Source organism: Mauremys reevesii, linkage group 6 (genome assembly GCF_016161935.1).
Source record: "Mauremys reevesii isolate NIE-2019 linkage group 6, ASM1616193v1, whole genome shotgun sequence".
In the NCBI taxonomy this organism is placed as follows: domain Eukaryota; kingdom Metazoa; phylum Chordata; order Testudines; family Geoemydidae; genus Mauremys; species Mauremys reevesii.
This window is the reverse complement of record NC_052628.1, coordinates 65644863-65671892: the sequence shown is the minus strand read 5'-3', so window position 1 is coordinate 65671892 and position 27030 is coordinate 65644863. Positions and strand designations below refer to the sequence as shown.

The window sequence follows — 27030 nt, the reverse complement described above, 5'->3', positions numbered from 1 at the left end:
CCTGTTGGCCTGTTCAGGAGGATGACTTTTTCCCAGACAGGAAGATCACAGTAGGGAGGCCAATGCCCACTGTGACCCCTGACCCCCTTGGCAACCTGATGCTAACTAACGGCTGAGCCTTGACAGGATGAGGAAGTGACAGGCTGGCTTTTGCAGGTACAAGGCTGGGCTGAGCCGGTGCAGAATGACTGGGAGCTTGAGCTTTGGGGAAGGCTTATAAAAGCTTGGCTGTGCTGTTTGCATCACTTTTATTTATTGGAAAGTTATAAGCGCATTCATATAGGCATGGACCACAGAAACAAGTCCTGGAGGAGGAATAGGGTGACCCATTCAGAGAGAGGGGAGGCTGAATATGCACAGCCTGAAGGCAGAATATGCACAGCCAGCCTACAGGGAAGGCTGAGAAAGCCAAGGATGGGGTTTGAAATTTGAGAGGGCTGATGAGCACTGCTTTTGCTGTTTGCCTTATAGTGGATTGCACTGCTTGATAATATGTCTATTATACTCACTGTCTACATTGCTATCTTGCTACTCTTCTCTCTTATAAGATTATTTTCTTCAATAAGAATTGTTTTAAATAAAAAAAAAAAAAGAATTGACAGACAGACAGACACACAACATTTCATTAAAAACAGACACAGACAGTGGGTAACATTCTCACAACAACACAAGTAACACAATGCTATGTCTTGATTGCTGGTTAAGTTTGCATATGCTTGGTTCATTGTTTGCATTCTGATGGGGTTCAATGCTCATAAATGGGGGTGGTAGCAGAGGGCAAGGGTGGTGGGGGGTAGGGTTGGATGGCAGGGGTGGGGGGGGTTGGAGGTGCAGGGGAGGGGTGTGCTGGTGGCTGGGTGGTGGGTGCTGCCTGGGGACTGGGGCTGGGAAGGAGAGGGGGACGGGGGAGAAAGGTGGGCACAAGGGACTTGCATGGCAACGACTCTGATATAGACTGCAGTGGCGCTCCAGGATGGTGAGCAGCCGCCTCCGTGCTTTTGCTTTTCTTACGTCAGCTCTTCTCTTCTCCCTCTTGCGCCTCTTCTTTCTCCCTCTTCCTCTCTTTTTCTTCTCTCTGTTTCACAGTGCTTTGCAACAGTTTTTTTTTTGTTTCTCTTTTTTTTCGGTTTTTTTCTCTTCTTTTCTTTTGAAGCCTCTGAACATCTGGGCACAATGTTCAGACTCTGTATGAACACACAGACATGAACAACACAACATTCCACTCAAGACAGAAATGACAACATTTAACACCACTTGTTACACTAATGACTGAGTTCTCACTTGTTCTTCAAAGCAATCTCAAACCCAAAAAAAAAACAACAGAAAACACGAGGAAATGGTGAGGAGGTTTACTTATAGGAGGAGTGGAGAGGAGGAGAGGAGAGCTGATCTGGTTGGGTGGAAGGTTGAGTGAGGGTTGAGTGGAGAAGGGGAAGATGCAGATGGAATCTCCTATCATCTCTTCTCTCTAAGGGGTGATCTATCTCCTCATTCACAGGAATCCTTTCTCTCATTTCTTTACTAGGGACAATGTCACTAGGGAAGGGGGCCCTTCACTAGGATTCCGCAGCGCTATGCGGCTCACCCGTGTGTCCAGAAAGGACACTGGCACTGGGCCCTGGTGGGGAATGGCGCCACCGGCACTGGGACACGGACACAGTGGCTCTGTCCCATAAAGGCTCACCCCATATTGCCTAGGCACTGGATGAAGGCATGGACTGTAACTGAAGCATGAAGCTGCGCTTGATAGACCATGAACATCAGGATTACATCTCCATCGCCATGCAGCCTGCCACCACCCCCCATCACTCCAGAAACATTCTCCCCCAACCCTTAAAAAAAAAAAACCCACGCCCGGTACCCTCCTCTGCTTGTCCTCTCTGCTGGCTCTTCTGCTGCTGCTGGCTGGCCTCCTGGCTTGGCTCCTGGAGCTGCATGCCTGCGGAATCTGCATTTCTCCAGAGCCCCCCCATCTTCTTCATCCCACTCCCTCTCCTCCCTCCTCCTCCTCCTCCTCCCCTCCCCTCCCTCCAGCCTGTCCCAGCCATTGGCAGTTGGTCCTGGGGTCACCCCACCCCATCTTGTCCATCTCCTCCATAAAAAACGAAGGGTCTGTAAGCAGCTCAGGTCTCGAGCAGCTCGCGGGCTTTGTAACTCCACAGGCTAGGCTCAGCTTTTCTGCATTTACTTTCACCCCCGCTGATAGCCCGTCCCCAGCATGCCCCTTGCATCTGCTCAAAGATATCAGAATCAAAGATATCCGGACAAAGATAGTTGCCGCAGCTGCTGCTGAACCCCAAACACCCAAACACTGAGACTCCTGCCCACCACTGTCTGTGCTGCCCTCCCTGCTGCCGCATTGGAGGGGGCCTGTGTCTTACCTGTAAAACCTAAACTGTAACTTGCACTGCTGCACTCAGCAAGGAGACAAGGAGCAAGGAAAGGAGACTTTTTATAGGGGGGGGGCAAAGGCAGGCAAGTGCAGAGGAGTGCAAACTGATGTGCTGATGTGGAGAGTGGCTGATTTGGGAGCTCTGGGATTCCCCTTATTCCCTGGAAGCGCGGTGAGTGTCCAGTAGTGTCCACAGCAGCCAGCGCGCTGGTGTCACCAGCGCTACACTTATCGGGATGGATGGGATGGGGTTGCAGCCAGGGAGTGCCAGGAGTTGCAGCGCTGTGCAAGTGTGGATTTGGTGTGTTAATTAGCACGCTGGAAAGAAACCAGCCACCAGCAGCAACTTGTGTGCGTAGCCAAGCCCAGAGATTGCTGGCTGAGGAGCAGCCAGTGGGGCAAGGCACAAAGAATCTGACAACATAAATAAAAACAGAAAATGAAAACAGAATATATAAGATAAGGAGAACAAAAGAAAAAGCATTCATACAGCAACAGTGCTAGGTGTAAGGGGTATAATGAGTGTGTGGAGGGGGGTGGGGAAACGGAGTAAATGACATTTAGCCATCAAAAGGAAACTCCAGAAAAAGATTGGAAATGACTGATCCAAGACACTTTTAATTCAATCATCACTGTACTGACAAAACCCACTGTGAACGTGGATCAACCTGGAATAACGAAGATGAGGTTGAGCCTAAATCATCTCATTGTCATGTTTTGGGTATACCTGAAGATTACTGAGGAGAAGTTGCCACTACAGCCAGAGATTCAGTAAATATCCTTGATGCAAATACCCTTTTCCGGGTGGAAAGACAATACCATGTCCCAACTGGCTTCCTTGCTCAGTTAAGACTAAATGCATTTTCTATGAGACTCCTGTTATCAAGATTTTGAGGATGGAGAGCACTAGACCAAGTACTACAAGAAAACAACTATGGCATTCTGGATCACCTTATCAGTAAAACATCACCTCCCATAGCACAGTGTCTGATAGTAGAATAAAATCCCAAGCATTCATTACTGACTGAAAAGATTTAAAAAAAAGTGTAACAATATCACTAAGAAGAACTTGAGCTTTACTTGAAAGTTCCTCATTGAAAATAAGATCCTTAATTACTGAGTTGTGTGTACATTGTAGAATAGTATTAAGCAGGTATACTGTACTTAGTACATTTGTAAGTCAAGATTTTCTCTATATTATTATAACTCATTAATATATTATTGACCAAAATAAAAAGAATAAATGGGATAAAAATAATCAATCAATATTGAGTTTCTAACTATGAAATACCACACTTAGTATTAGTTCAAAACATAATTTCAAAGTTAATTAAGTTACACTCAGAAAACTAGACAAAACATTTTTGTTTTGCACACAAAATAACAATGTCTGTGTAAAGAGCAGGTTAGAGAAACATCACTGAAAATTCATGGTGCAGAAGCCTGACTTCCTATAGGGGTGAAGTGATAACAGAAATGACAAGCCAGTCATCCAGTGGACTTATCTTGTAGTCATCTACATAACAAATGATGGTATGAATATTTCAACTCAGTTTTAAATTAAAAATTATTCTAATTAAGAATTTGACTCTATTAAAATATAAATGTATTAATAAAAACAATTACATGTTAATGAATGGACTTCAAGTAAAGTATAGGCATGTCTGTGATTTAGTAATCATATAGGCTATGCCTACGCTGCAGAACACTTGCTTCAGCATGTAGGGAATGTGTAGCTAAGACACCACAGCGAAACACAAGCCACACTGCAGTGTACAGCTACATAATGCAGTGAAAGTCTCTCACAGGAAGGAGGCAGCAGGAAAAGGTTCTGGCAACAGGGAGCTGCCAGAGCCTTTTCCTAAAGCCTCCATCCTAACAGAGTTTTGCACTGCAGTGGGAGACAGGGACGGACACCGCTTGGGCATATAGAGAGCTCCTTATACCTCCTTATACCACCTCAGCATGTAAATTAGACTGAGCATAATTATGTCTAGGGGAGTGACTAGGTGTAAGGGAATCAAACTTACAACATCTCATACCTCACTTATGAATTTGGCTTGCTATGATTAATGTATGAAAACCTACTTTACTCTTCTCAGCCTTCAATAAAAATTAAATATTCTCAGTCCTGTAAAATTTTACACATTACTATGGGACAAAAATTGCTAAGCTACTGCACTATCAAATCTCCCAACTTTTCTGTACAGCTGCCAACCCCTTCAGCACTGATTTAATTTTGAACCCTCGACAGTTTAACACTGTCAGGTTCTTGGCTGATAAAAACAAAAAAGCCCTGTGCCATGAATTCTCATAAGCAGCATCCCAGGGCAACACTGCTAAGATTTTTATCTGAGTGAGGGAGAAGTGCCATTTAAACAATTTTTAAGTGATTACCAGAAGACTTATAGTCATTTATTGGGACGTTTAAGCAACACTATAAAGATACACATTTGCTATAAAGGAGTATTTAAAAAACAGTTTTTAATGTCGAAAACCAATTTATTTATAGTATATCATTTTACATCAATCCACTTTTGTTAAAATAAATGTTCCATACCCCTGAGGCACTATGATAGGAAGGTTGAAGTTTTACAATATTATGAATTACCATTTTTTCCTTAGAGGAACAGAATTTAAAAATTGAAACAACATTTTATCATAGGATTTTTCTCACTTGTTCTTTCATGGACTCATTTTGATTTCTGCCATCTTAAATCTAAATAATGCTTTCCTTGTAATTTTGTAATTGAAGGTTCTTTTTAATATGTAAAATGGTAACACACTATAACTTCTCTAAAATATGCATCAACAGCTAGAGCAGTGCAAAGAATTTATAATTGCAGGAAAGAAATATGTTTTGTAGGGTAGCAAATAAAAATTATGACATTTATTTTCACTTTGAATTTTCTGAAAAAATGAAAAGCTGTTTCTTTGTATAAGAAATTCATTTAACTGGGTAATGCAGTTTTTGCTGTGGAAAAGAAAGGTTTCATACTTACAAATGTTATTCGCTTCGCATACTGCCTCGGCAGATTTACACTTTGCAAGTGCACATATCAGTACTGCAAGCCCTGGAGCCCTCTATAAAGCACTGGTTGAACACATGCACTTTTGTGGTTATATAAAGGATCACAACCCCAACCAACCCATCCAAGCTCTGGATCAGCAGCGGCACTTGGAGACCCGTTACAAATAGGAAAATAGAGAATTCCCTCTGCAGATGTTCACAGATGGGAGTAAAAACCTCTTGAAGGAGGGCTGTAGCACACAAATGAGGCTAGCAATTTGCTCTCCTGTAAGGAGCAGCTGCTTTGGCCTCTAAGGGTATGTCTGCACTGCAATTAAAAACCCGTGGCAGGCCTGTGCCAGCTGGCTCGGGCTATGGAGCTGTTTACTTGTAGTGTAGACATTCAGCCTTGGCTGGATCCTGGGCTTTAGGATCCTGCGAGATGTGAGATCCTGCAGCCTGAGCCCCAACATCTACACCACAATTAAACAGCCCCTCAGCCTGAGCCCTGAGAGCCAAAGTCAGCTGGCACAGGCCAGTCACAAGTTTTTAACTTTGGTGTAGACATATCCAGAATCACAAAATTAATGGTAAGTAAATTTATGGATTGAGCTGTTGTAAATGTGGCTTGAAAGAGTAGATCCTGGAGTTGTCAGTTATAAATTTAACTCCAAAGAAGGTGATGGGTCCTGCAAAGGACTGATGTGGGCTGGGCTCATGTATCTGCCTCACATTCTGTAGAACACTTACCCCCACATCCTAAGTCCTTGAGGCTCATGTGAGGGGAACAAAGTCTTTGAATTAGAAGATAACAGGTTGCTATTGATGCCACATAGCCTGTTGAACATCATGGTAGCCCGTTAATATTAAAATCACTGAATAACCGTATGTAGGAAAAGGATGTGGGCAGAAGGGGAAGACATGGGTCCCTCGCATCAAAGATAGTATTATCTGTTGTAGAGTTATTGATAGTTCAGAAAGACAGGACCTGTAATGCTTATGTATCAGTATACTGTCTGATAAATCACAAAAAGGGGCACAGGTGTGGTTTGCTGTGCAAATTAGATGAGGAAACAGGACAAGCTGCACATTCAACATCTATCTAGAATATGTAGAAAAAATTATGGGAGATTTCAATCAGAGACACATGCTGGAGGTCTCATGCTGGTGTAAAACATCCTGGGAATTTCTAAAAATTATAGATAACATAACTTAAACACTGCAACCATCTCCAGGTAATTCTATATCAGATTTCATTCTGATGGATAAAGATGTAAGATCATTGAATTAAAACTGATGGCTGCCTAGATTCAAGTGATCATGATCTAATTTCATTTGCTATGTGCAAACACAATATAGTCCTGAACAGTAATATATACACTTGTTGCTTTAAAAAAGGGAAAATTTCCCAAAGCTAAAAACAATTATGATCAAAACTGAGTTGGAGGAAATATTAAAGCGTAACATATGAAGGATAATTGGGAATTGTTTACAAAGGCTTTATTAGATGCCAATGTCCACCCACCCATTCCACAGTCAGGAAAGAGGTCGTCTTTGGTTAAAAAAAAAAAATCATGTTTAGAGGGTAGGTGAAAGCAGCAATACAAAAACAACAAAAACCCAATATGTAACTAATGGAAAAAGAAGCAAGTCGACAGTAAATAGTATACATCAGCAGTTAGGAGTTACAGACAGACAATCATAAACAAAGCTAAAAGTAGTGAAAAATCTATGGCAAGTAGGGTGAAAAAACCTATATTTTAAAAAATATATCGGAACAAATTAAATTCTTACAATGGTACAGATCTGACACTAGACAATGATGGTAAAATTATCAATCATGATGCAGAAACGGGAGACATACAAGAATATTTCTGTTCTGTATCCAGAAAGCAGCAAAATGGCTGTATCCATATCTTACAGGATTAAGAAAATACTTTCCCCATCAGTAACTAGGGAGGCTATTAAAGAGCAACTATAAAAACTTTAGTGGGACCAGATAATTTGCATTGAAAAGTATTAAAATAATAGGTTGAGGAGCTATCTGAACCATTAATATTGACTTTTAACAAAACTTGGAACACGGTTAAAGTTTTAGAGGACTAGAGAAAAAGCCAATATTTTGCCAGTATTTAAAACGCATGGAAAAACAGGATGACACAGGAAACTATTGGCTGATCAGCCTAACATCAATTCCAACTATATCATGGAAAAGCTGATATAGGATGCAATCAGTAAAGATTTAAAGCTTGAAACATTAATGCCAACCAATTTGTTTTTAATGGGAAATAGGTAAAAAAAAAAAAGTTTGTTTGTTTTTATTTAAATCACGTTTGGTTGATAAAAGTAACTGTGTTGGCATAATATACATATTTCTGTAAGGCATCTGATTTAGAATCACAGAAGATTAGGGTTGGAAGAGACCTCAGGAGGTCATCTAGTCTATCCCCCTACTCAAAGCAGAACTTAATCCTGTGTAACATTCTAATTAAAAAAAATTGTGCTATAAAAAGTCAATGCAGCCATTTTAAATGAATTAAAAACTGGCTGATAAATCTCAAGGAGTAATTGTAAATGCAGAATTGTTGTCCAATGGTCGAGTGGGATCCTGCAGGAATCTGCTGTTAGCTCAACATTCTTCAAAAATCTGCAGATTACAAAAAATTTGGTGGAGTGGCCAGTTACACAGACCACCCTAGATCTCTTGGTATGGTGGTCTCATTTAAATACCACAATAACACAGCCAAATGCAAGATCGTGCATCTAGCAATAAAGAATGAAGGAAACTAAGAGGGGGGGTGTGATTGTATCCTGGAAAGCAGTGACTGTGAAAAAGGGCTAAAGAGTTCTTGGGCATTAGGAAATAGTGGGGTCAGAAACTCTTTCTTCTATGGCCCCCTATAGATGGAGGAAATCTTCCTCCAATAGGCCTCTCTCATGAGATGGGTCCGCAAAGAGGAAGGAAGAAAGCAGAGGAAAGTGAAGTGGCCTGGTGCAGAACTGTATGGAACAACCTTTGCAGGTATGTTTAGTACTCAACAGTTGGAAGTAATCCAGGCACTGATAAAGGAGAAGACATAAGGTCTGAAGGATGGAGGCAAAGGTGTGTAGTTTTCAACCATCCCACCAAAAAGCTGTTGATTGGAAGCCAAAGTTCAGCTGATGAGCAGTGAGGAATCCTCCTTCTATATGGACATCTTTTATTAGAAGCAGGCTTAGTCAAGGAAGCAGACTGGCCACGATCTCTGAGGCTGCATCCCCTTGTTCCTGCAGAAAGGGAGACTTTTGGAAGCCGAATGTTGGATTCAAATGTTTCCTTCTTATAACGGACAGATTTCGTAAGCTCTAAGGACCGGGCAGTGACCTTTGTTCTTCTGATCTTTTCCAAAGGCCTCGGCCTTCAAAGAATGTTCTTTGATGTTCTTTTGTGACTCAGAAGAAAGGCCAGAGGACCTTAACCAGGAGTACCCTCCCTAAGGCTATACAGACGCTTCCTAGTCCCTGAGTCACATATACCTTTGGTTATAGCTCTCACATTAGTATCTGAGGCATTACAGGCTCCTCTGAATTTTCTCTAGCATTCAACTTTGGTAATCAAAGGCTTCATAGCCTCCTTTTACTTCTCTGGTGAAGAGTCCAAAATGGGACTCCTGGTGTCCCATAGTGTGTAGTTATATCAAGGCATCATGGCCTGATAATTGGCTACATGAAAACCCAGGGAGTGGAGCAAGCAGGTCTTTCTGCCAAAAGTGTTCAGTTTGTATCCTTTCCTGTCAGAGGGAAAAGAGTGAGATGTCTTGTTACCACTGGCAAGTTCCTTTGAGGCAGATAACACAATGGAGTGCTGCTTAAGAATGTTATAGTGAAAATTGATGACCCTCAGTAAGCATTGGGCACATTCTGCCAGCTCTCTTTGATACTGGTGCTGAGGAAAACAAGAGAGCCAAATGTCCTTGGATGAATTAAGATGGCCTGGATTAATAGGAATAGTCAATTTATCTTCAATATGCAGCTGCAAAATATCAAAAAGAGGATCAAAGCAATTCTGTTGCCAAAACCCCTGGTTCAAATTGAAGAGTGCTAACCATTAGCTCCAAAAGTTCATGGAATTGCCTTTGTTCATCCAGGAAGAAGCCCGTCTGATCCTCTTTGATGGGTGACTTGTGAACTCCTTCAGAAGGGGTCTCATCCCACTCAACAGGTACTGACAATTCTTCTTGAGGAGAAGAAATGCCAGTGCAGGTGCAGGTTGTGATTTTCAATTCTGAGTTCTGCTGCTCAATACCATATCCCACAAGTGGGAACATACAGAGGTTCTCAAAAAGAAACATGTCCTATAGTCAGAGACTAAAGAAACTCAATATACTTATTTTATCCAAAAGGAAGTCAAGAGATGTCTTGATCACAGTTTCATAAGCATCAAAATGGGGAAGTGATTTCTAATAGTAGACTTCTCTTTAATCAATCAGAAAAAGTCATAATGAGATCCAGTGCTGGACTGGATGGTTGTCAAGATGAAGGCAAACTAATTCAGATTAGAAATGAGGCACAAATTTTTAACAGTGAGGCTAATTAACCATCAGAAGAATTTAGCATAGGGATGTGGTGCATTCTGCATCAAATGAGGACTTTAAATCAAGACTGGATATCTTTTTTATATGCTATACCTGAAACATAAATGATGGGATTGATGTACACATTATTGGGGGAGGTTCTTTGGCTTGTTTTATGCAGATGACCATAATGATCTTTTTTCTGGCCTGAATCTTTGTGAATCTATGATTTGAGGAAGGAAAAAGAGACAAGTGAGAATGTATACAGGCTGCATGAATCTGATGTAGGAGAAATGCATGGTCAGAGTACCCTGCCTGCTCTCGACAATAAAGAAGGTATTTGGAGTAAAAAAAGTTCTAATTAGGGTTGTAACCATTTTCTGAAGATTCTCTTGACCACTTATGTATTTTAAGGGCCTATTTATTCTGATGTCTACCTCTTAAATTGTCTCTGAACAATTCTCCCTGATCCCAAGTGCCTCCTTGTAGCTGGGCACTTTAACACTGGAGTTGCCATACCCTTTCCCCTCTCAAGTTCCAAAGGACTCCACAATAGGCTCTCTCTTGCCTCAGTAATACCCCTCCTTGGGACAGATTTATTAGAACAACATATTGTAAATAATCTATAACAAACTCCCCAAACGGTCCATCTTTCACCCACTGTGCATTAGTCCTTAAAATCCCATGACATCTAGTCCATTGATGTAGCACATATCATAGTCCACCACATCTGGGCTCTTCTTCATTCTTGACCCTACAGGTCACTACAGGAACCAAGGAGGATGGCTTCCCTACCTGCTGGAAGCTACTTTAACACTTTCTCTCCTGAGATTTCATGGAAAGACTTAATTAAGCCCTCTGATATTAAGTTTACTCTGCAATATCAAGTATTTTCTTCTTGAAGAAAGGCTCAGGTAGACCAAAGATTTAGTTGCTAACTTGCTCCCTTAAGTTTTAAGAGTTTCATCATCTTGCTAAATAGGTCTGAACCTTCAAAAGACAGTTTAAAAATTTGGATTTGAGGGATAGGCTGGAGGGCCCGAACTTAACAGCCATTGTATTGATCTTGTGGCAGCTCCCAATGAATAGCTGAATCAAAGTAAAAACTGATCTGATCATCAATGGACTGATAATTAGTGGTGTGGAGAGTATTAGAAAATTATAACTTTGATCCACATAACCTAACCTCTTGGACACTCTTCCGAGGTAAATAGAAAGATTTATTCCACTACATTATGTGTGTCAAACCTACACATTCCATTAAACCATTTACTTCGGGCTGAAGCTCTCTCTTCACTCTCCAAAGGCATTTGGACCACAGCCACTGCAATTCAAAAGGACCAGAGACAGATTGGCAGGACTGAACAAGAAGTCACTCATCTTGTGCAGTAATGATGATTCTTTGAGATGTGTACCCCTATGGGTGCTCCACTGTAGGTATATCTGTGCCCCTGCACCTCTAATTGGAGATTTTAGGTAGCAATGTGCATTCAGCCTTTACATGAGCTCTCCCTGCCTCGTGATCTGCCTCGGGGCTATCTAGCACCATGCAGGCGAACCCCCCTCAGTTAGATAGCCCTGAGGCAGACCACAAGAGAGGGAGAATCCATGTATGGGCTGAATGGATACTGCTACCTAAAATCTCTAATTAGAAGTGCAGGGGCGCAGATACACCTACAGTGGAGCACCCATAGGGACACTACTCGAAGAAGTAGTAGGAGTTCATGCTAGACTGGTCAAGAGCAACTGAGCTCCTTCCTCCCTATCTGCTGCCTTTCTCTGGCCAGCTTTCAAGAGGAACTCTTTCCCAGACTTTTTCCCCATCTCCCTGTTGGTGCTGTGGCTACTGAGCACTCCAGAAACAGAATTAGGAGAATGGCTTCTTCTCTCCACCCCTCAATTTCATGTTGGTCCAACAAACCCAGCCTCAGGGAACAGTTGTCTATTCAACTCCCACCCCTCAATGACCACTCCTGAGCCTGCGGCGCCAGCTCCCAGAGGTTGTGGTGAATTAAAAAAGGGAGGAGGGGCCAACTACCCAAGGGGGGAATTGAAAGAGGGAAAATTGACAAGAAGGGAAACAGAGGGAGAGCTGTTTATAGTGGAAATACATGGACAGTTAATCTATTGGACAAAGAAAAGGAGGTTGCATACAATGTACTTTAAGAAATTATTTTCTTTACATGCATCATTTAACTTCACTGACTAAAGAGGATCATTATGCAGTTGGCCAATACAGAAACATTTACCTCTTGCCCATGACATTTTTACTTCCAGCCCACATACTAATAAAAAATAATTTTGCCCTCAATACAGAATGAGTTGGACACTCCTTCACTATATCTTTATGATGTTGAAAAAACAAAAGTATTCTTAAAACAGAAGAAAGGAGTCAAAACTTTTTCCTGAACTCCAGTGATTAAAAAATGACATTAGAAAATAGCTGATAGAAATAAGCAGAAATTGGAGAAAAAAAAGTTATATAAATGTAGTTTGTTTTTGCTGAAATATGATTGGTGAAATTACTTCCAAGGACGTCTACCACAAGTTGGCATAATGATGTATAAGAAATTCTTTGAAATAGAAAACACAGCTATGTTTGGGGCATTGGAATTATTTTTATTTGGTTAAAGTGATGAGACACATGACTGACCATGCCTCTTCTGAAAATTTGAGAGTCCTGCACAAAGGCATCTTCGGGACCTTAAAATCCTCAACATCCTAATCTCACTCAAGGGACAATACTTCTGCATAAGGACTCTGGTGAAGCCCTCAGACACACCCAACTCACAAAGATTAGTGAGGATGTCAGGCCATCACCACTGGATTGACTGAAATGTATGATAATAGTTTCAAGCCATACTTTCTCTTAAATGTTATTTCACCTTTATTCTATTCTCTCTTTCCTATCCCCCTTTTTGGCTTCTGTGTAATCAAGATAAAGTTTGACTGGTTTTGTATCAGCTGAAATCCATGATACCATCATCATATCTAGCATCACAGGTTAAAGCAGCATAAATAACCTTGTTCAATTATCAAGACCTAACAGTGGCGTGAAGTTTCAGAGGCTGAAGGGCACAGACCTGTATGTGTAACATATTCTGTCTCCAGCATGTGAATAAAGCAAATATCGGTGAGACAGAAGTTAGTCTTTTCTATTCTCTCATTTCCTCTTGTGTGTTTGTCATGCTCGTTTAGGGAGCAGGAATAATTTTAACAATAACTGTTTATCTAAGAGAGAATGACTCTTTGCCCCAAGAAAAACTTTTAGTATCAGCAAGATTTTTGAGAGACATTTTTCATTCTGAAGAACTTTGCTAAACACAAATTAAAATATTTCCAGAATTAACAGCTATTTGACTTTTAAACACAAGTATTTTAACGTCTGTTTTCTTTGTTCTCTTTATATGCTTTGTAAATATTAGAAAGGACCTGTAGAGCATGGTTGCTACATTATATGCAGGGCAAAAGCTCATTATACATACCCATGAACCATAAACTTAACTCTTGTGATAGTAAAACCAGAGTTCTAGTAAAAAATTAACCTTTTTAAGGCGGATACCCTTTTATCACATCTTCTTTCATTCCCATCCATCAGCACAACAGTAATGAGGAGGCCAAATGAAGCCTTTTTGCCGCTTTCTGTCTTATACCAGCTTCATGGCTTCACTCATCATTAAAATGTTTTGTTCTATGTCATTTTTCACTGCGTCTATCTAATGCATGCTCGGTCTTCCTCTATTTCTAGTTCCTTGCACTCATGTGTATCACCATGTATGGTATACTTTGAGTTCATTCTCGACACGTGTATAAACCACCACATTCATCATTTTTTAGTCTTCTGTCAGAGCATTATTTCTTGCCTTACTTGTTTTCTTTTCACTTCATTTTTTCCGGCAGTCTTGAAACTCTCAATAGTCTCCTCAGCCAATTCATTTCTGAGGTCGATATCTTTAGTTCATCAGCCTTCTTCATACTCCAGCATTCCAACCTGGTACAGCAGCAATGGCACAGCAGTTGTTTCATATACTCTGATTTTCATTTTTATCAAAATTTCTTTAGCTTTCCAGTTCTTGCAGAGTACTCTAAGGAACACATTTTTTTCTCCTTATCCTGGTTCTTTGTCTCCAACTTTGATCTTTATTTCTTCCTCTTGTCTTGCAATTGAAGTAATTCTTATCTTCTCTGTGCCAACCTTTAGTCTGAATCTTCTGCTTCCCTGTCTCCCTTGGCAGTTATTCTCTGTAAATCCTCCAAGTCTATGAGGACAATATAATCAAGTGAATAACTTAAGATCCAAGGAAGGCACATCTGGCTCTCTAAGTGCATGAAGTCTCCCATGGTTCTGAAGTCAGCAATACAACTTCTAAGGTATAACATTGGCAGAAACAGTGCTGAAGCAAGCTTGTGGAATGAAGAGTAGTGATGCAGACAGATTACAGTACACTGGTCAACCACAAAGTCAAGGAGTTGTGGTCAAACACTTGGTGAATATTGGACCCTAGATTGCTTTTCTCCATCTTCTGAGTTCTCTGACTACTGCTGGAGGCAGGATGGACTTAATACACATATATGTGATGTGGAATGTCAAATCCTATGTTTGTATGATGTTTCAAAAACAGTGACCGGTGAGAAGATTGAAATCCTTCAGCTGTTGCAGAAGAAAAAGACCTGGTGACTACATCCTATGTGGATTCATAATTTACTTTTATAGAATGAAATATTTTCTAGAATACATCGCTAGTTATATCATACATTTGTTCATAACATTAATATTTTGAACATACCTTTGATTGTATTGTCCTTAGATTGACCACATGCATGTCACAAGGCATGGATGAAGTGAGTGGAGAAAAGGCATTCAAAATCTGTGGGACACCAGATTCTGCATATGTAGTCATTGGAATTACAGGATGATTTATGAAAGAAGAAGTCATATGGCTCAGAAGAGAGGGGAAACTGACTGATGACTTCTCTTCTTTCTATAAAAAAGCAGATAAAACCTTAATTAAATGCAAGTCTGTAAATTAAGACATTAATTATTTACAAACAAAGACAAAACTTCTCAATCAGCAACTCATCTGCTTCTCTAATAATAAAAATGGTTACATACTGGCTCGGTAACTGTTCTTCAAGGTGTGTTGCACATGTCCTTTCCATTTTAGGTGTGTTGATTACCTGTGCACTGAAGCCAGAGAACTTTTTCCGATAGTGGTACCTGTTCGTGTGGAGCATGTGCACTCTGCACATTTGTTCAACTAGCTGAAGTTATGAAGGGGCGGAGCCTCTCTGACCTCACTCAGTTCCTTCACCCAGGGAGCCAGAGTTTGCTGTGGTGCCCATGTAGAGAGCAAGGAGGATGGGTCATGGAATGGGCATGTGCACACATCTTAAAGAACAGTAGTTTCTGAACGGGTAACTAACATTTAAGTGCTTGCACATGTCCATTCCACTTTAGGTGTCTGACAATTTCAATGGAGGAGGAAATTGGTGTCTACCTGAACAAGGACTCTCACACTACTCTCCCAAACATAGTCCTATGCCCTAAGAGCCAATAAGTCATAGCCCTGCAAATATCACTATGGGAACATGACCTAGGAAAGCAGCTGACACTGCTTATGCTCTCATAGTGTGCTAAAACTCTTTGAGGTCATGGAGCATTATCGTAGCACAGATAAATACAAGAGGAGATCCAGGAAGAGATCATCTGTCGAGAGACGGGATGCCCTTTCATCCTGTCAGTGCAGATGAACAAGAGTTTAGGGTGGAGATGCCATAAACTCTTTAATTCTGTTCAGCTAAAAGGCCACATCTTATAAATGCCCAAAGTATGAAGGTTTTCCCTATCTTTGTGGGTGTGAGGTTTTGAAAAAAAGGCAGTACATATGCAGAATTATTTACATGAAAATCTGACACCACTTTAGTAAGAAATTTGAGGTGTGGATGCCAACTAACTTTACCTTTATAAAACAGTATCTAAGGAGGGTCAGCTACCAAGGCCTAAAGTTCTGCTACCTCCTGGCTAAAATAGGGGCCACCAGGAATACTAACTTCATTGAGAGATGAGAAAGGGGGTGTAACTATAGGTTTGAAGGGCAGCCCTGTTAAAATGGAAAGAACCAAACTCAGATTGCAGGATGATGTGGGATCCCTAATAGGAGGCAAGGTCTATCCAAACCTTTCAAGAACCTAACAGTCATAGGCAACACTGCCAGAACCGTGGCCCCACCTCTTCTCTTCCTCTTTTCCCATAGCCATGCCCCTGCTCCTTCTCTTCCCCCCAACCCCAGGCTCCACCCTGAGGCCAGCCCAGAACTTGGAGCTGGGCCATGCTAAGAGTCATCCAGGGAGCCCAGGCTGCTGTGGGGCCCATGTTCCCACCCATCCCGGTGCATTGCTCAGAGCAGGTGGAGGGTCCATGGCTCCCCACAGCGGTCCTGGATCCCTGGGAGGCTCTTATTACAGACCAGCACTGACTTTTGGCCTTGCCAGGGGGCAGGGTCTTGGAGGGGAAGAGAGGAGGGTCTGGGCCTCAAGGCAAGGGGGACTAAGGTTTCCTTTAGTCCCCCCACTGGAAAGAGACTGGCACTGCCGGCAGGGGCTACACTTCATGGTGGGGGAGCTGATCTTAGCTCCCCTGCCACAAAGCACAGGTGCTGCAGTCACCACTCCACACCCCCAAACTATGCCCATGTTAAAAAGTGGGTGGGCAGTACAACTTAAGATGCCAGAATCTATAACTCTACATTTCTAGAATGCGGCACTGGGGAGCACCTTGCAGGAGTTATCTTAACTATAACTAACTTCGGTACTGGTCATTTTATGTGAGTGTGTTGAGGACTTAGCCCACAGAGAAGAAGAGGGCTTCTTCTGGCCAGAAGAGGTCTATGGGCTGGACTTCTGCTGCCTGCATAGCACCAGAGATGGAGAGTGGTGTCTTCTCACCAGCTCTCTTCAACTCTCTTCCAAGTCTTGTGGTGCACTCGGAGATGGAGTTAAGTCCAAATCCCTGCATATTGAGCATCTGGGTTCTGAATGAGAGCACAAAAGCTGTTTCAACCAGGATGTCTTGAAGTTGAACTTCCCTCAACTTCCTACTCCTCGTTTTAAATACCTTACAAATAGGGCAGTTATATCTGATGTGTCCTCCCAAACACTTCTATCAGTGGGAGTGAGGATCACTGACTGGTCTAAATTTGTTATAGCCAGAACAGTACCTAAATCTTGGGGACTTGGACATGCTTGGGAACTGAGCCAAAAAAAAAGTACCACTATCTAAACTACAACTATACTAAACTACTTACAATAAAAGACCTCTAGAAAGTTTTCTTAAAGGGAAATATGGGAAAGACCATAAGACTCACACCCACACACACTGACTACCAACTATGGGTGGTCAGAAGGAACTGAAGGGGGGCTGGGATGGTTCCAACCCTTAATGCTTTCAGCAAGCAGCATGTACTGCCCCAAAAAGTACAACTATGGGGAAAAGTTCTCCAGCTTCAGTGCACTGGTGTGAACACATCTAAAATGGAACGGACATGTGCAAGCACTCAAAGAATTATAATTCTTATTCTTAATGTAGCTCTTATACAAATAATCAGTAGCTTTCTCAAAAAGTTTGCAAAGGAGGTATCATTAACACTTCTGTGCTTTTTTTCCATGCCACCCGTCAAACCTCCTGTAAAATCTGTAAAGTCTCTTCATCCTCCTTCAAGTATCTCCTTAAGACTCACTAATGCTGTAATGCCTACAAAACACTCCAGATGATAATGGCTAGACAGTTAGCAAAAAGACTATGGTTTCCTAGGAAAATGTACCATTTACTGTTATCTTGTTGTGCCATTCCACTTGTCTATTTCATTTACCTACTCGATCTTGTCATATAACTAGACTGTAAACTGTGGAGCAAGGATTTAGTTGTACAGCATTTATCTCAGTGGAGTCCTGATCATTTACTGTAATACAAATAATTAATAGCGCCAGCAAATTAAAATGAAAACAAGCTACAGAATTCTATACAATTTAAATGCAAATGTTTTGTATGTTTTGATTAGTTCTCAACGGATAAGATACATGCTAACTTTTTAAGGAAGAAGTGAGTGTTGCTCTTCCTCCTCTTGGTTAGCAGCACAACACATTTTTAATTTTTTTATGTGTGGGTACAACAAACAGCAAACATCTGATATGTGATTCAGCTGAGAACTAAACAAGTAAACATATATCTAAATTACAAACAGGTTGCTCAATCTTAATTATAGGCAATGGTATAAACATTTCAAGTATATTATTTCATATATTTTACTGAAGATATTGCTGCATATGTCAAAGGAAGACAGAAGGCAGAGGATTCTGGAAGTGAATCACTGGCTAGGTAAGTGATCTAGGCTCTAGTTTTGTGAAATATCGGCCCATCTTCTATGGAGGAGAGGAGGCTATATTGTTTGGATAGTCACCACCTCAGCAGAAGGGGGACCAATCTTCTTGAGGACAGGCTGGCTAGAGTAGTCAGGAAGGTGTTAAATGAATAGCATATGGGGAGGGTAAAAAGAGGAAAGATTTGAGCATTCAGCACAAAATCAAGATATCGAGAACAAAATTTATCAAGGAATCAAAGGTCATAAACAGGAGAAATGCTTCAATTACCTGTACATTAATGCTAAGAGCCTGACCAACAAACCAGAGGAACTGGACTTGGTCATTTAGGAGCATAAATTCAATCTACAGTAGAAGCTCAGAGTTACGAAAACCTCAGGAATGAAGGCTGTATGAAACTCTGAAATGTTTCTAACTCTGAACAAAACATGAGGGTGGTTCTTTCAAAAGTTTACAACTTATACACCTTTGAAACTTTACTATGCAGAAGAAAAATGCTACTTTTAACCATCTTAATCTAAATGAAACAAGCATGGTAACAGTTTCCTTACCTTATCAATTTTTTGTTAACCCCCCCGCCCCTTTTTTTTAATTTTTTTTTTAGCAGTTTACATTTAACACAGTACTATACTCTAGAGTATATGGGATTTTTGGTCTCTGCTGCCTGATTGCATACTTCCAGTTCCAAACATCCTTGGAATTTCTAAACATTATAGATGAGAATTTCCTAACTCAAAAAGCGTTGCAACCATCATGGGGGAATTCTATATTAGACCTTGTTCCAACAGATAACGAGGAACTGACTACAAGACTAAAAGTAGTGTGTGTGTGTATGTATATATATATACACATACACACACACACACACATATATATATACACACACACACACAACTTTTAGTCTTGTAGTCTATAAATATATATAAATAATTTGGTGCTTTAATAGGGCCAATTTCACAAAGCTGAAAACAGTATGAGCCAAATAAGCTGGGGAAAAGAATTTAATTAAAAAAACGTGAATGATTATTCGGAATTGTTTAAGAACACCTTACTAAATGCCCCAAAAGCCTCAATCCCACAATTGAGGAAGAAGGCTGTGCTGGTTAAAAAAAACAAACTGTTTAGAAAGGAAGTGAAGGCAGCTTTAAAATATAAAAGCAAAATATATAACAAATGGAAGAAAGGGGAAGTTAACATTAATGAATAAGTCAGAAGTTAGGATTTGCAGAAAATCAATAAGGGACACAAAAGGAGAAAAAAATGTATGGCAAGCAGAGTTAAAGACAGTAAGAGTTTTTTAAACACACTAGGAACAAAGAATCCTGACAATGGTATAGATCCATCACTAAATGGAAACACTAGAAAAATTATTAAATGATTAATTAGTAATAATAAATAAAACAGAAAAGATGTTCAATAAATATTTGTTCTGTGTTGGGGGCGGGGGAGAACAGATGATGCAGTCTCATAATATGGTGATAATGATGTTTTTTCCATTCCACTAAAGTCAGAAATATTAAAATCAGCAGATCCAGATAACTTGCATCCAAAGAGTTTCAAAAGACTGGCTGAGGGTCTTGCTGATTCTCAATAAGTTTTGGAACACTGGGAGTTCCAGAAGACTGGAAGAAAGCTAATGTTGTGCCAATTTTTAAAAAGGGTAAGCGGAATGACCCAGGTAATTATAGGCCTGTCAGCCTGACATCAATGCCAGGCAAGATAACGGAATGGCTGATACAGGATTCAATTAATAAAGAGCTAAAGGAGGATAATGTAACTGACAAATCAAAATGAGTTTATGGAAAATAGAGCCTGTCAAACTAACTTGATATCTTTTTTTCAATGAGATTACAAGTTTGGTTGATAAAGGTAATAGTGTTCATGTAACACACTTAGACTTCTGGAATGTGTCTGACTTGGTCCTGCACAACATTTTGATTAAAAAACCAGAGTGATACAACATTAACATGGCATAGATTAAATGGATTAAAAACTGGCTAACTGATCGGTCTCAAAATGTAACTATACGGAGAGAATCATTATTGAACTGGTCTGTTTTCAGTGGAGTCCTGCTGTGATTTGTTCTTGGAGCTATACTAGCATCTTTATCAATGACCCAGAAGAAAACAAAATCATCATAGATTAAAGTTTGGAGATGACAAAATTAGGGGAGTGGTAAATAAAGAAGAGGACACAGATTCAGAGAAATCTGAATTGCTTGATAAACTGGATGCAATATGCATTTTAAATATGGCAAAATGTATTTTTTTTCATATGGGAACAAAGAGTATAGGCCAAACTTACAGAATGAGAGATTCTATTCTAGGATGCAGTGACTAAAAAAGATTTGAGGTCATGGTGGATAATCAGCTGAACATGAGCTCCCAGCATGACACTGTGGCCAGAAGAGCTAATGTGATCCTGAAATGCATAAACAGAGGAATCTCAAATAGCAGTAGATAGGTTACTTTATCTCTGTATTTGGCACGATGTGACCACTGCCAGGCCTGCCCGGGGGGGCGGCAAGTGGGTGCCCTTCAGTACTGCCAAAGACGCGGAGTGACTGAAGGGCCCCCCGCCGCCAAAATGCTGCTGAAGACCCGGACCGCCGCCAAATGAATACAAGCGCCGCAGCTCCCCCGCTTTGCCCCAGGGCCCCTGAATCCTCTGGGCAGCCCTGACCATTGCTGGAATAACGTGTGCACTTCTGGTGCCCACAATTCAAGAAAGCTGTTGATAAATAGCGTGGGTTCAGCAAAGAGCCACAAGAATGACTGAAAGATTAGAAAACATGCCTAATAAACATGTCTCAAGGAGCTCAATCTATTTAGCTTGACAAAGAGAAGTGTAAAGGGCAAGAAGCTGTAAAACAGTTGACATCAAATGATCCATCTTGAACCACAGGTGGGCAGGTCCACACACCCCTATATGCCCTGGTAGAGCAGCACAAAGAGCTTTTCTGTGCAGGTGTGGGCCCACAATCACTGCTTTACAATCTCCAGTTGAGAGTGCACAGGCACATGCACATTCTGTGGTGGAGCACCCACAGGGACATATACTCAAAAAATGCAGCAACTGCACTGAATAGTTCTGAACAGTTGTTCCATATAGTACTACTGTCTGTATTTCAAACAATTTTTCTAAAAATATTTTCAATCACATGTAGGACTTTTTAAAACTAATCCAAGTACTCAGTTCTATACTTAAACATTTAGTATAATAGCAAACAGCTCTAGATATTCAACTAAATACCTCCCAGCACAAGCTTAGTTTTCACCTAAATATTTCACCACACTTAAAATCCCTGATCTAGGATCTCCTAAATTTATAAACACATGCAGGCAATGTTTATGGTGTTGCTTATCACAGAGCTCTGGAATTATCTCCAACATATATTTCATATGACACTAACATAAAACTAAAATAATGAATTGTCAAACTGAAAAAGTACTTGAAACATTTATTTACTTCTTGTCTTATGCCACTAGCACAAGACTATGTAAAGATAAATATCTCTTGATTGTGAAAGTTATCCTATCGTTCCAAACAGCTTTATAAATTATGTTGAATAAACACTCTTGCCAATTCTGTTCTTCAAGACAGACTGAGGATCTCTCTCAACTCTGAAATATTAAATCTTTTCATTATTTAAAGTTTGAAAAAGTCGTGACTTGTTAATTGTTATAAAATTATATTGAATATTCTTCCTTCTGCTAACACTCCTTATCCCCCATTTAAACCTTTCCCCTGCATAATGCCATTATTTAGGAGTAAATATGTTCTTTTAAATCACTGATGAATATACAACATGCAGCTAGAAGTAGGGAAATACACACTACATCCTGTAATGACCAAACAATACTACTGGATAAGAAAGGATTACATGACTAATGACAATTTACCATTATTACCCCTGCAACTAGTCAATGGCTGAATAGTCACAGCCAACTAGTTAGTTTTGGCTTCTGAATATTTCCCTATTCTTTTTCTGCATAATCTTTCCTATCCCATCTAATTCTTCATCAAATTCTCAGTTTCACCTTATTGTCATGTCCCACTTCTCCATTTTTATCTGCCTTCTCCTCAGAATTAAGTTTTCTGGAAGCAACAACAGGTAGTGCCATCTTTGTTTGGGTCTCAAGTATTTTAGGACTACGTCCACCAGTTGTGTTTAAGGCCATGGCAGTAGCCACTATCAAATGCTCCAAGATCTATAGCACAGCAGTTGCAATGTTTAAAAGGAGCTGCAGAAGTGGTACCAAGGATCCTGACATGTGTCTAAAGACGTATACATTTGCACTGGCTGCTACAGCTCCCTGGAAACCTGCTTTTAAGGAGAAAGTATGTGAGTACAGGAGAAGAAGACTGGGACAACTTAATTATTTTTTTTAAAAAGGCAGAAGGAAAGATGTCATGAGCAAGAGGTCGGAAAAATGTGGGTAGAACTATTTCTGCTTTCTATTTTTTTAGGAGGGGTGTGTGTGTGTGTGTGTGTGTGTCAGAGAGAGAGATTTGTAACAAATTATTGCTTTTTGTGATTAAATACAACCTCCCTTATGCAAGAGCATTCACAGTCAAATGGCTGAAAGCACAATATCCAGGGTTACACTAGATTCATAGATTCTAGGACTGGAAGGGACCTCAAGTGGTCATCGAGTCCAGTCCCCTGCCCTCATGGCAGGACCAAATACTGTCTAGACCATCCCTGATAGACATTAATCTAACCTACTCTTAAATATCTCCAGAAATGGAGATTCCACAACCTCCCTAGGCAATTTATTCCTAAATTTGTATTTGATAGTAGGTTGAAAAACACACAGAAATATTAAATAAATGGGAGAGATTCAAAGCAAAGTTTTATTTGATCAGTTCCATAATATTAAAATCAATGAAATTCCAGGTTTTAGTAAACATTTCTATTTACCTCATGCAGTTACAGAAATACCAGTTTGTCTGGGAATTTAGCAACTGAAGTCAGAGAAAGGAGGGATCAGGGCAGTTTGATAAATGGGGAGAGGAAAAGCTAAAAGCTTCTGTCATTGGGATGTGGACAGGATTTTAAAGTATTGAACACCACCTGTGCCTTCTTCAACTCAATTTTTAAGATAACTTTCCAAGTGATGACATAGGAATATTTATTAGTAAATACTAATACTCTGCACAGAGGATTTCAAAAAGCTTTACAAAAGGCGTGAAAACATGGTTTGACTAATGGGGAAAATGAGGTGGAGAGATTTAGTGGCCTTTAGTATACATTTAGTAAAGGTGAGATGAATGATGAGTCATGAGCTTGCAAATAGAGAACTTGAAACAACAGCTCTGAGAGCTGTAAACTCCCTCTATTCCTCTCAATTGTATATTAACTCTGAAGTCTAACAATAAATATTGAGGGGAGATTTTCCAAATGCACAAGGGACTCTCACATTGACTTTCAACTAGAGCTAGCTGCCTGTTTGTGTCTTTGTAAATCTCCTCCTTAATAGCACACTTTAACTATTTCAACTAATCTGTTTTATCCACTGTTGCTGGATGCAGTGACAACACCTAGACAAATACTTGGTCTCAGTTTTTAATAGGGGTAATGAGGAGCTTAGGGGTAGTGGTAAGGTGGCTAATGTCAGTGAGGATATAGAAGTAGAAATTACCACATCTGGACATCAAACTCAAACAGCTTAATGAGAATAAACCCGGGGCCCCAGATAATCTCTATCCAAGAATAGTAAAGGAACTGGCACATGAAATTGCAAGACCAATAGCTAGGATTTTTAATGAATCTGTTAACGCAGGGGTCATAGCCTATGACTGGAGAATTACTAATATAGTACCTATTTTTAAGAAAGGAGAAAAAGTGATCCAAGAAACTACAGGCCTATTAGTTTAACCTCAATTACATGCAAGGTCTTGGACCAAATTTTGAAATAGAACGTTGCTAAAAGATATAGAGGTAAATGGTAATTGGGATAAAATACAACATCCTTTTACAAAAGGTAGATCATGCCAGACCACTTGATCTTTCTTTGAGAAGATAACTGATTTTTTTAGACAAAGGAAATGTAGCAGATCTAATCTACCTGGATTTCAGTATGGCATTTGATAGAGTTCCAAATGGGAAATTAGTTAAATTGGAGAAGATAAGGATTAAGGGGGGACAACAACGGGTCATGCTGGAAGGTGAACTGTCAGGCTGGAGGGAGGTTACTAGTGGAGTTCCTCAGGGATCGGTCATGGGACTAGTCTTATTTAACATTTTATTACTGACCTTGGCACAAAAAGCGGGTGTGCACTAATATCATTTGCAGATTACACAAAATTAGGCGATATTGCCAATATAGAGGAGAACTAGAATATCATACAAGAAGATCTGGATGACCTTGAAAACTGGAGTAATAGAAACGGGTTGATATTTAATAGTGGAAACTGCAAGGTCATGCACATATGGATAAGAATTTTTGCTATAAGTTTCGGGCTTATCAGTTGGCTAACTGGATGATGGCAAAATGATTATGAGCCACTAATGTGATGCAGCCATGAAAAAGGTTACTGCAATCCTAAATGCATCAGGCAAGGTATTTCCAGTAGAGATAAAGTAGTGCTAGTACCATTATACAAGGCACTGGTGAGACCTCATCTGGAATACTGTGTGAAATTCTGGTGTCTCATGTTTAAGACAGATGAATTCAGACTGGCACGGATGCAGAGAAGGGCTACTAGGATGATCATAGGAATGAAAAACCTACCTTATGAGATAAGACTCAAAGAACTTGGCTTGTTTAAAGTAACCAAAAGAAGGCTGAGAAGAGATACAATTACTCTATAAACACATTAGAATGATAAATACAGGAAGGGAGAGGAGTTATTTAAGTTAACTGCCAATGTGGACACAAAGACCAAATGGACAAACTGGCCATCAACAAATTTAGGCTTGAAATAAAACAAAGTTTTCTAAATATCAGTCTTCCAAGGGGAGCAGTAGGGGCAAAAAAACCTAACTGGCTTCAAGATTGAGCTTGATAAGTTTATGGAGGGGACGGTATGCTGACACTGCCGACCATGTTATACAGCCTATCTGCGACTGCTGGTAGCAAATATCCCCAATGATAGGACACTAGATGGGGAGGGCTCTGAGTTACTACACAGAATTCTTTCCTGATGTCTGGCTGTTGGGTCTTGCTGAAACTCTCAGGGTTGGGAAGAATTTTCCCCAGGGTCAGGCCGAAGTTTTTTTTTGCCCTTCCTCTGCAGCATGGGCACAGGTCATTTGCAGGTTTAAACTAGTATAAATGGTGGATTCTCTGTAACTTGAAGTCTTTAAATCATGATTTGAGGACTTCAGTAACTCGGCCACAGGTTATGGATTTATTAGAGGAATGGGTGGGCAAGGTTTTGTGGCTTGCAACGTGCAGGTCAAACCAGATCATGATCATCCCTTCAAGCCTTACAGTCCATGAGTCTATGGGGCTGACACGGAGGCGTAAAACAGTGGGGTGGCTGGCTGTTGTCAAGGGTTGTTGAGATAGAGGAAAACTCATCACAAAGTTTCAAATGACTATTTTTTCTTCCTATTTTGGGCAGAAGCTGAAGTCAGTTATTTAATATTTATCGAATCACTGTCATATTCAATAAAAATCCACCATCTTTTTCCATGTACTTGAAACTGCCACATACCCTCCACTTTGGCACATAATTTATCACAAGAACTTTGCAGGAAAAATTTTCCACAGAATTCTGGTCTAGCTTGCCACAGAGTACAATTTGCTTTGATCATGACTAATCTTGATTAGAGAACTAAGAGGAGAATAAAGACATCTGTATGCCCTCAAAAACACTAGAAAATCTACTTTAAAGGAACCAACATGCACTGAAAGTTTGGACTAGATAACATAATCGGCCTTTTTCTTCCAATATCTATGATTCTGTGCTCTCTCTCTCTTTGAATAGAGAGATTCCTTTTCTCCCTCATGTTAAAATTGACTCTTAAGAATCATCAGACAATGTAGAAATATCAATGTCTTTTAAAAGTTGCATCTGTGATTTTTGCAACACTACAATTAACAAAGATGGGTTTAAGCAATATCACATCAGTAACAAGAGTTTATTATTTGCACAGATTATGTACTTTATAGCTGTAAAATGCTTTTATTCTTGTTTCAGAGTAGCAGCCGTGTTAGTCTGTATCCGCAAAAAGAACAGGAGTACTTGTGGCACCTTAAAGACTAACAAATTTATTTTAGCATGAGCTTTCCTGAGCTACAGCTCACTTCTTCGGATGCATAGAATGGAACACACAGACAGGAGATATTTATACATACAGAGAACATGAAAAGGTGGAAGTATGCATAACAACAGGAAAAGTCTAAGCAATTGAGATGAGCTATCATCAGCAGGAGGAAAAAAACTTTTTGAAGTGATAATTAAGATGGCCCATAGAAGGTGTGAGGAGAACTTAACATAGGGAAATAGAATCTATGTTAACATAGGGAAATAGAATCTATTAAGTTCTCCTCACACCTTCTATGGGCCATCTTAATTATCACTTCAAAAAGTTTTTTTCCTCCTGCTGATGATAGCTCATCTCAATTGCTTAGACTTTTCCTGTTGTTATGCATACTTCCACCTTTTCATGTTCTCTGTATGTATAAATATCTCCTGTCTGTGTGTTCCATTCTATGCATCCGAAGAAGTGAGCTGTAGCTCAGGAA

At 40.2% G+C, this 27030-nt stretch overlaps 1 protein-coding gene across 3 annotated transcripts in view; it reads right to left on the bottom strand.

The window, feature by feature from the left end:
* Positions 1 to 27030, bottom strand: part of MAN2A1 (mannosidase alpha class 2A member 1) — a 218696-nt gene that overhangs the window by 9194 nt on the left and 182472 nt on the right. For 2 of the 3 annotated variants that reach the window (XM_039543788.1, XM_039543790.1), the window contains one exon: positions 14743 to 14937. In XM_039543788.1, the coding sequence (XP_039399722.1) occupies positions 14743 to 14937 (195 nt within the window). Of the gene's footprint in view, positions 1 to 13482; positions 14607 to 14742; positions 14938 to 27030 lie in introns of those variants that run through there. The other variant, XM_039543789.1, reaches the window with a different exon arrangement.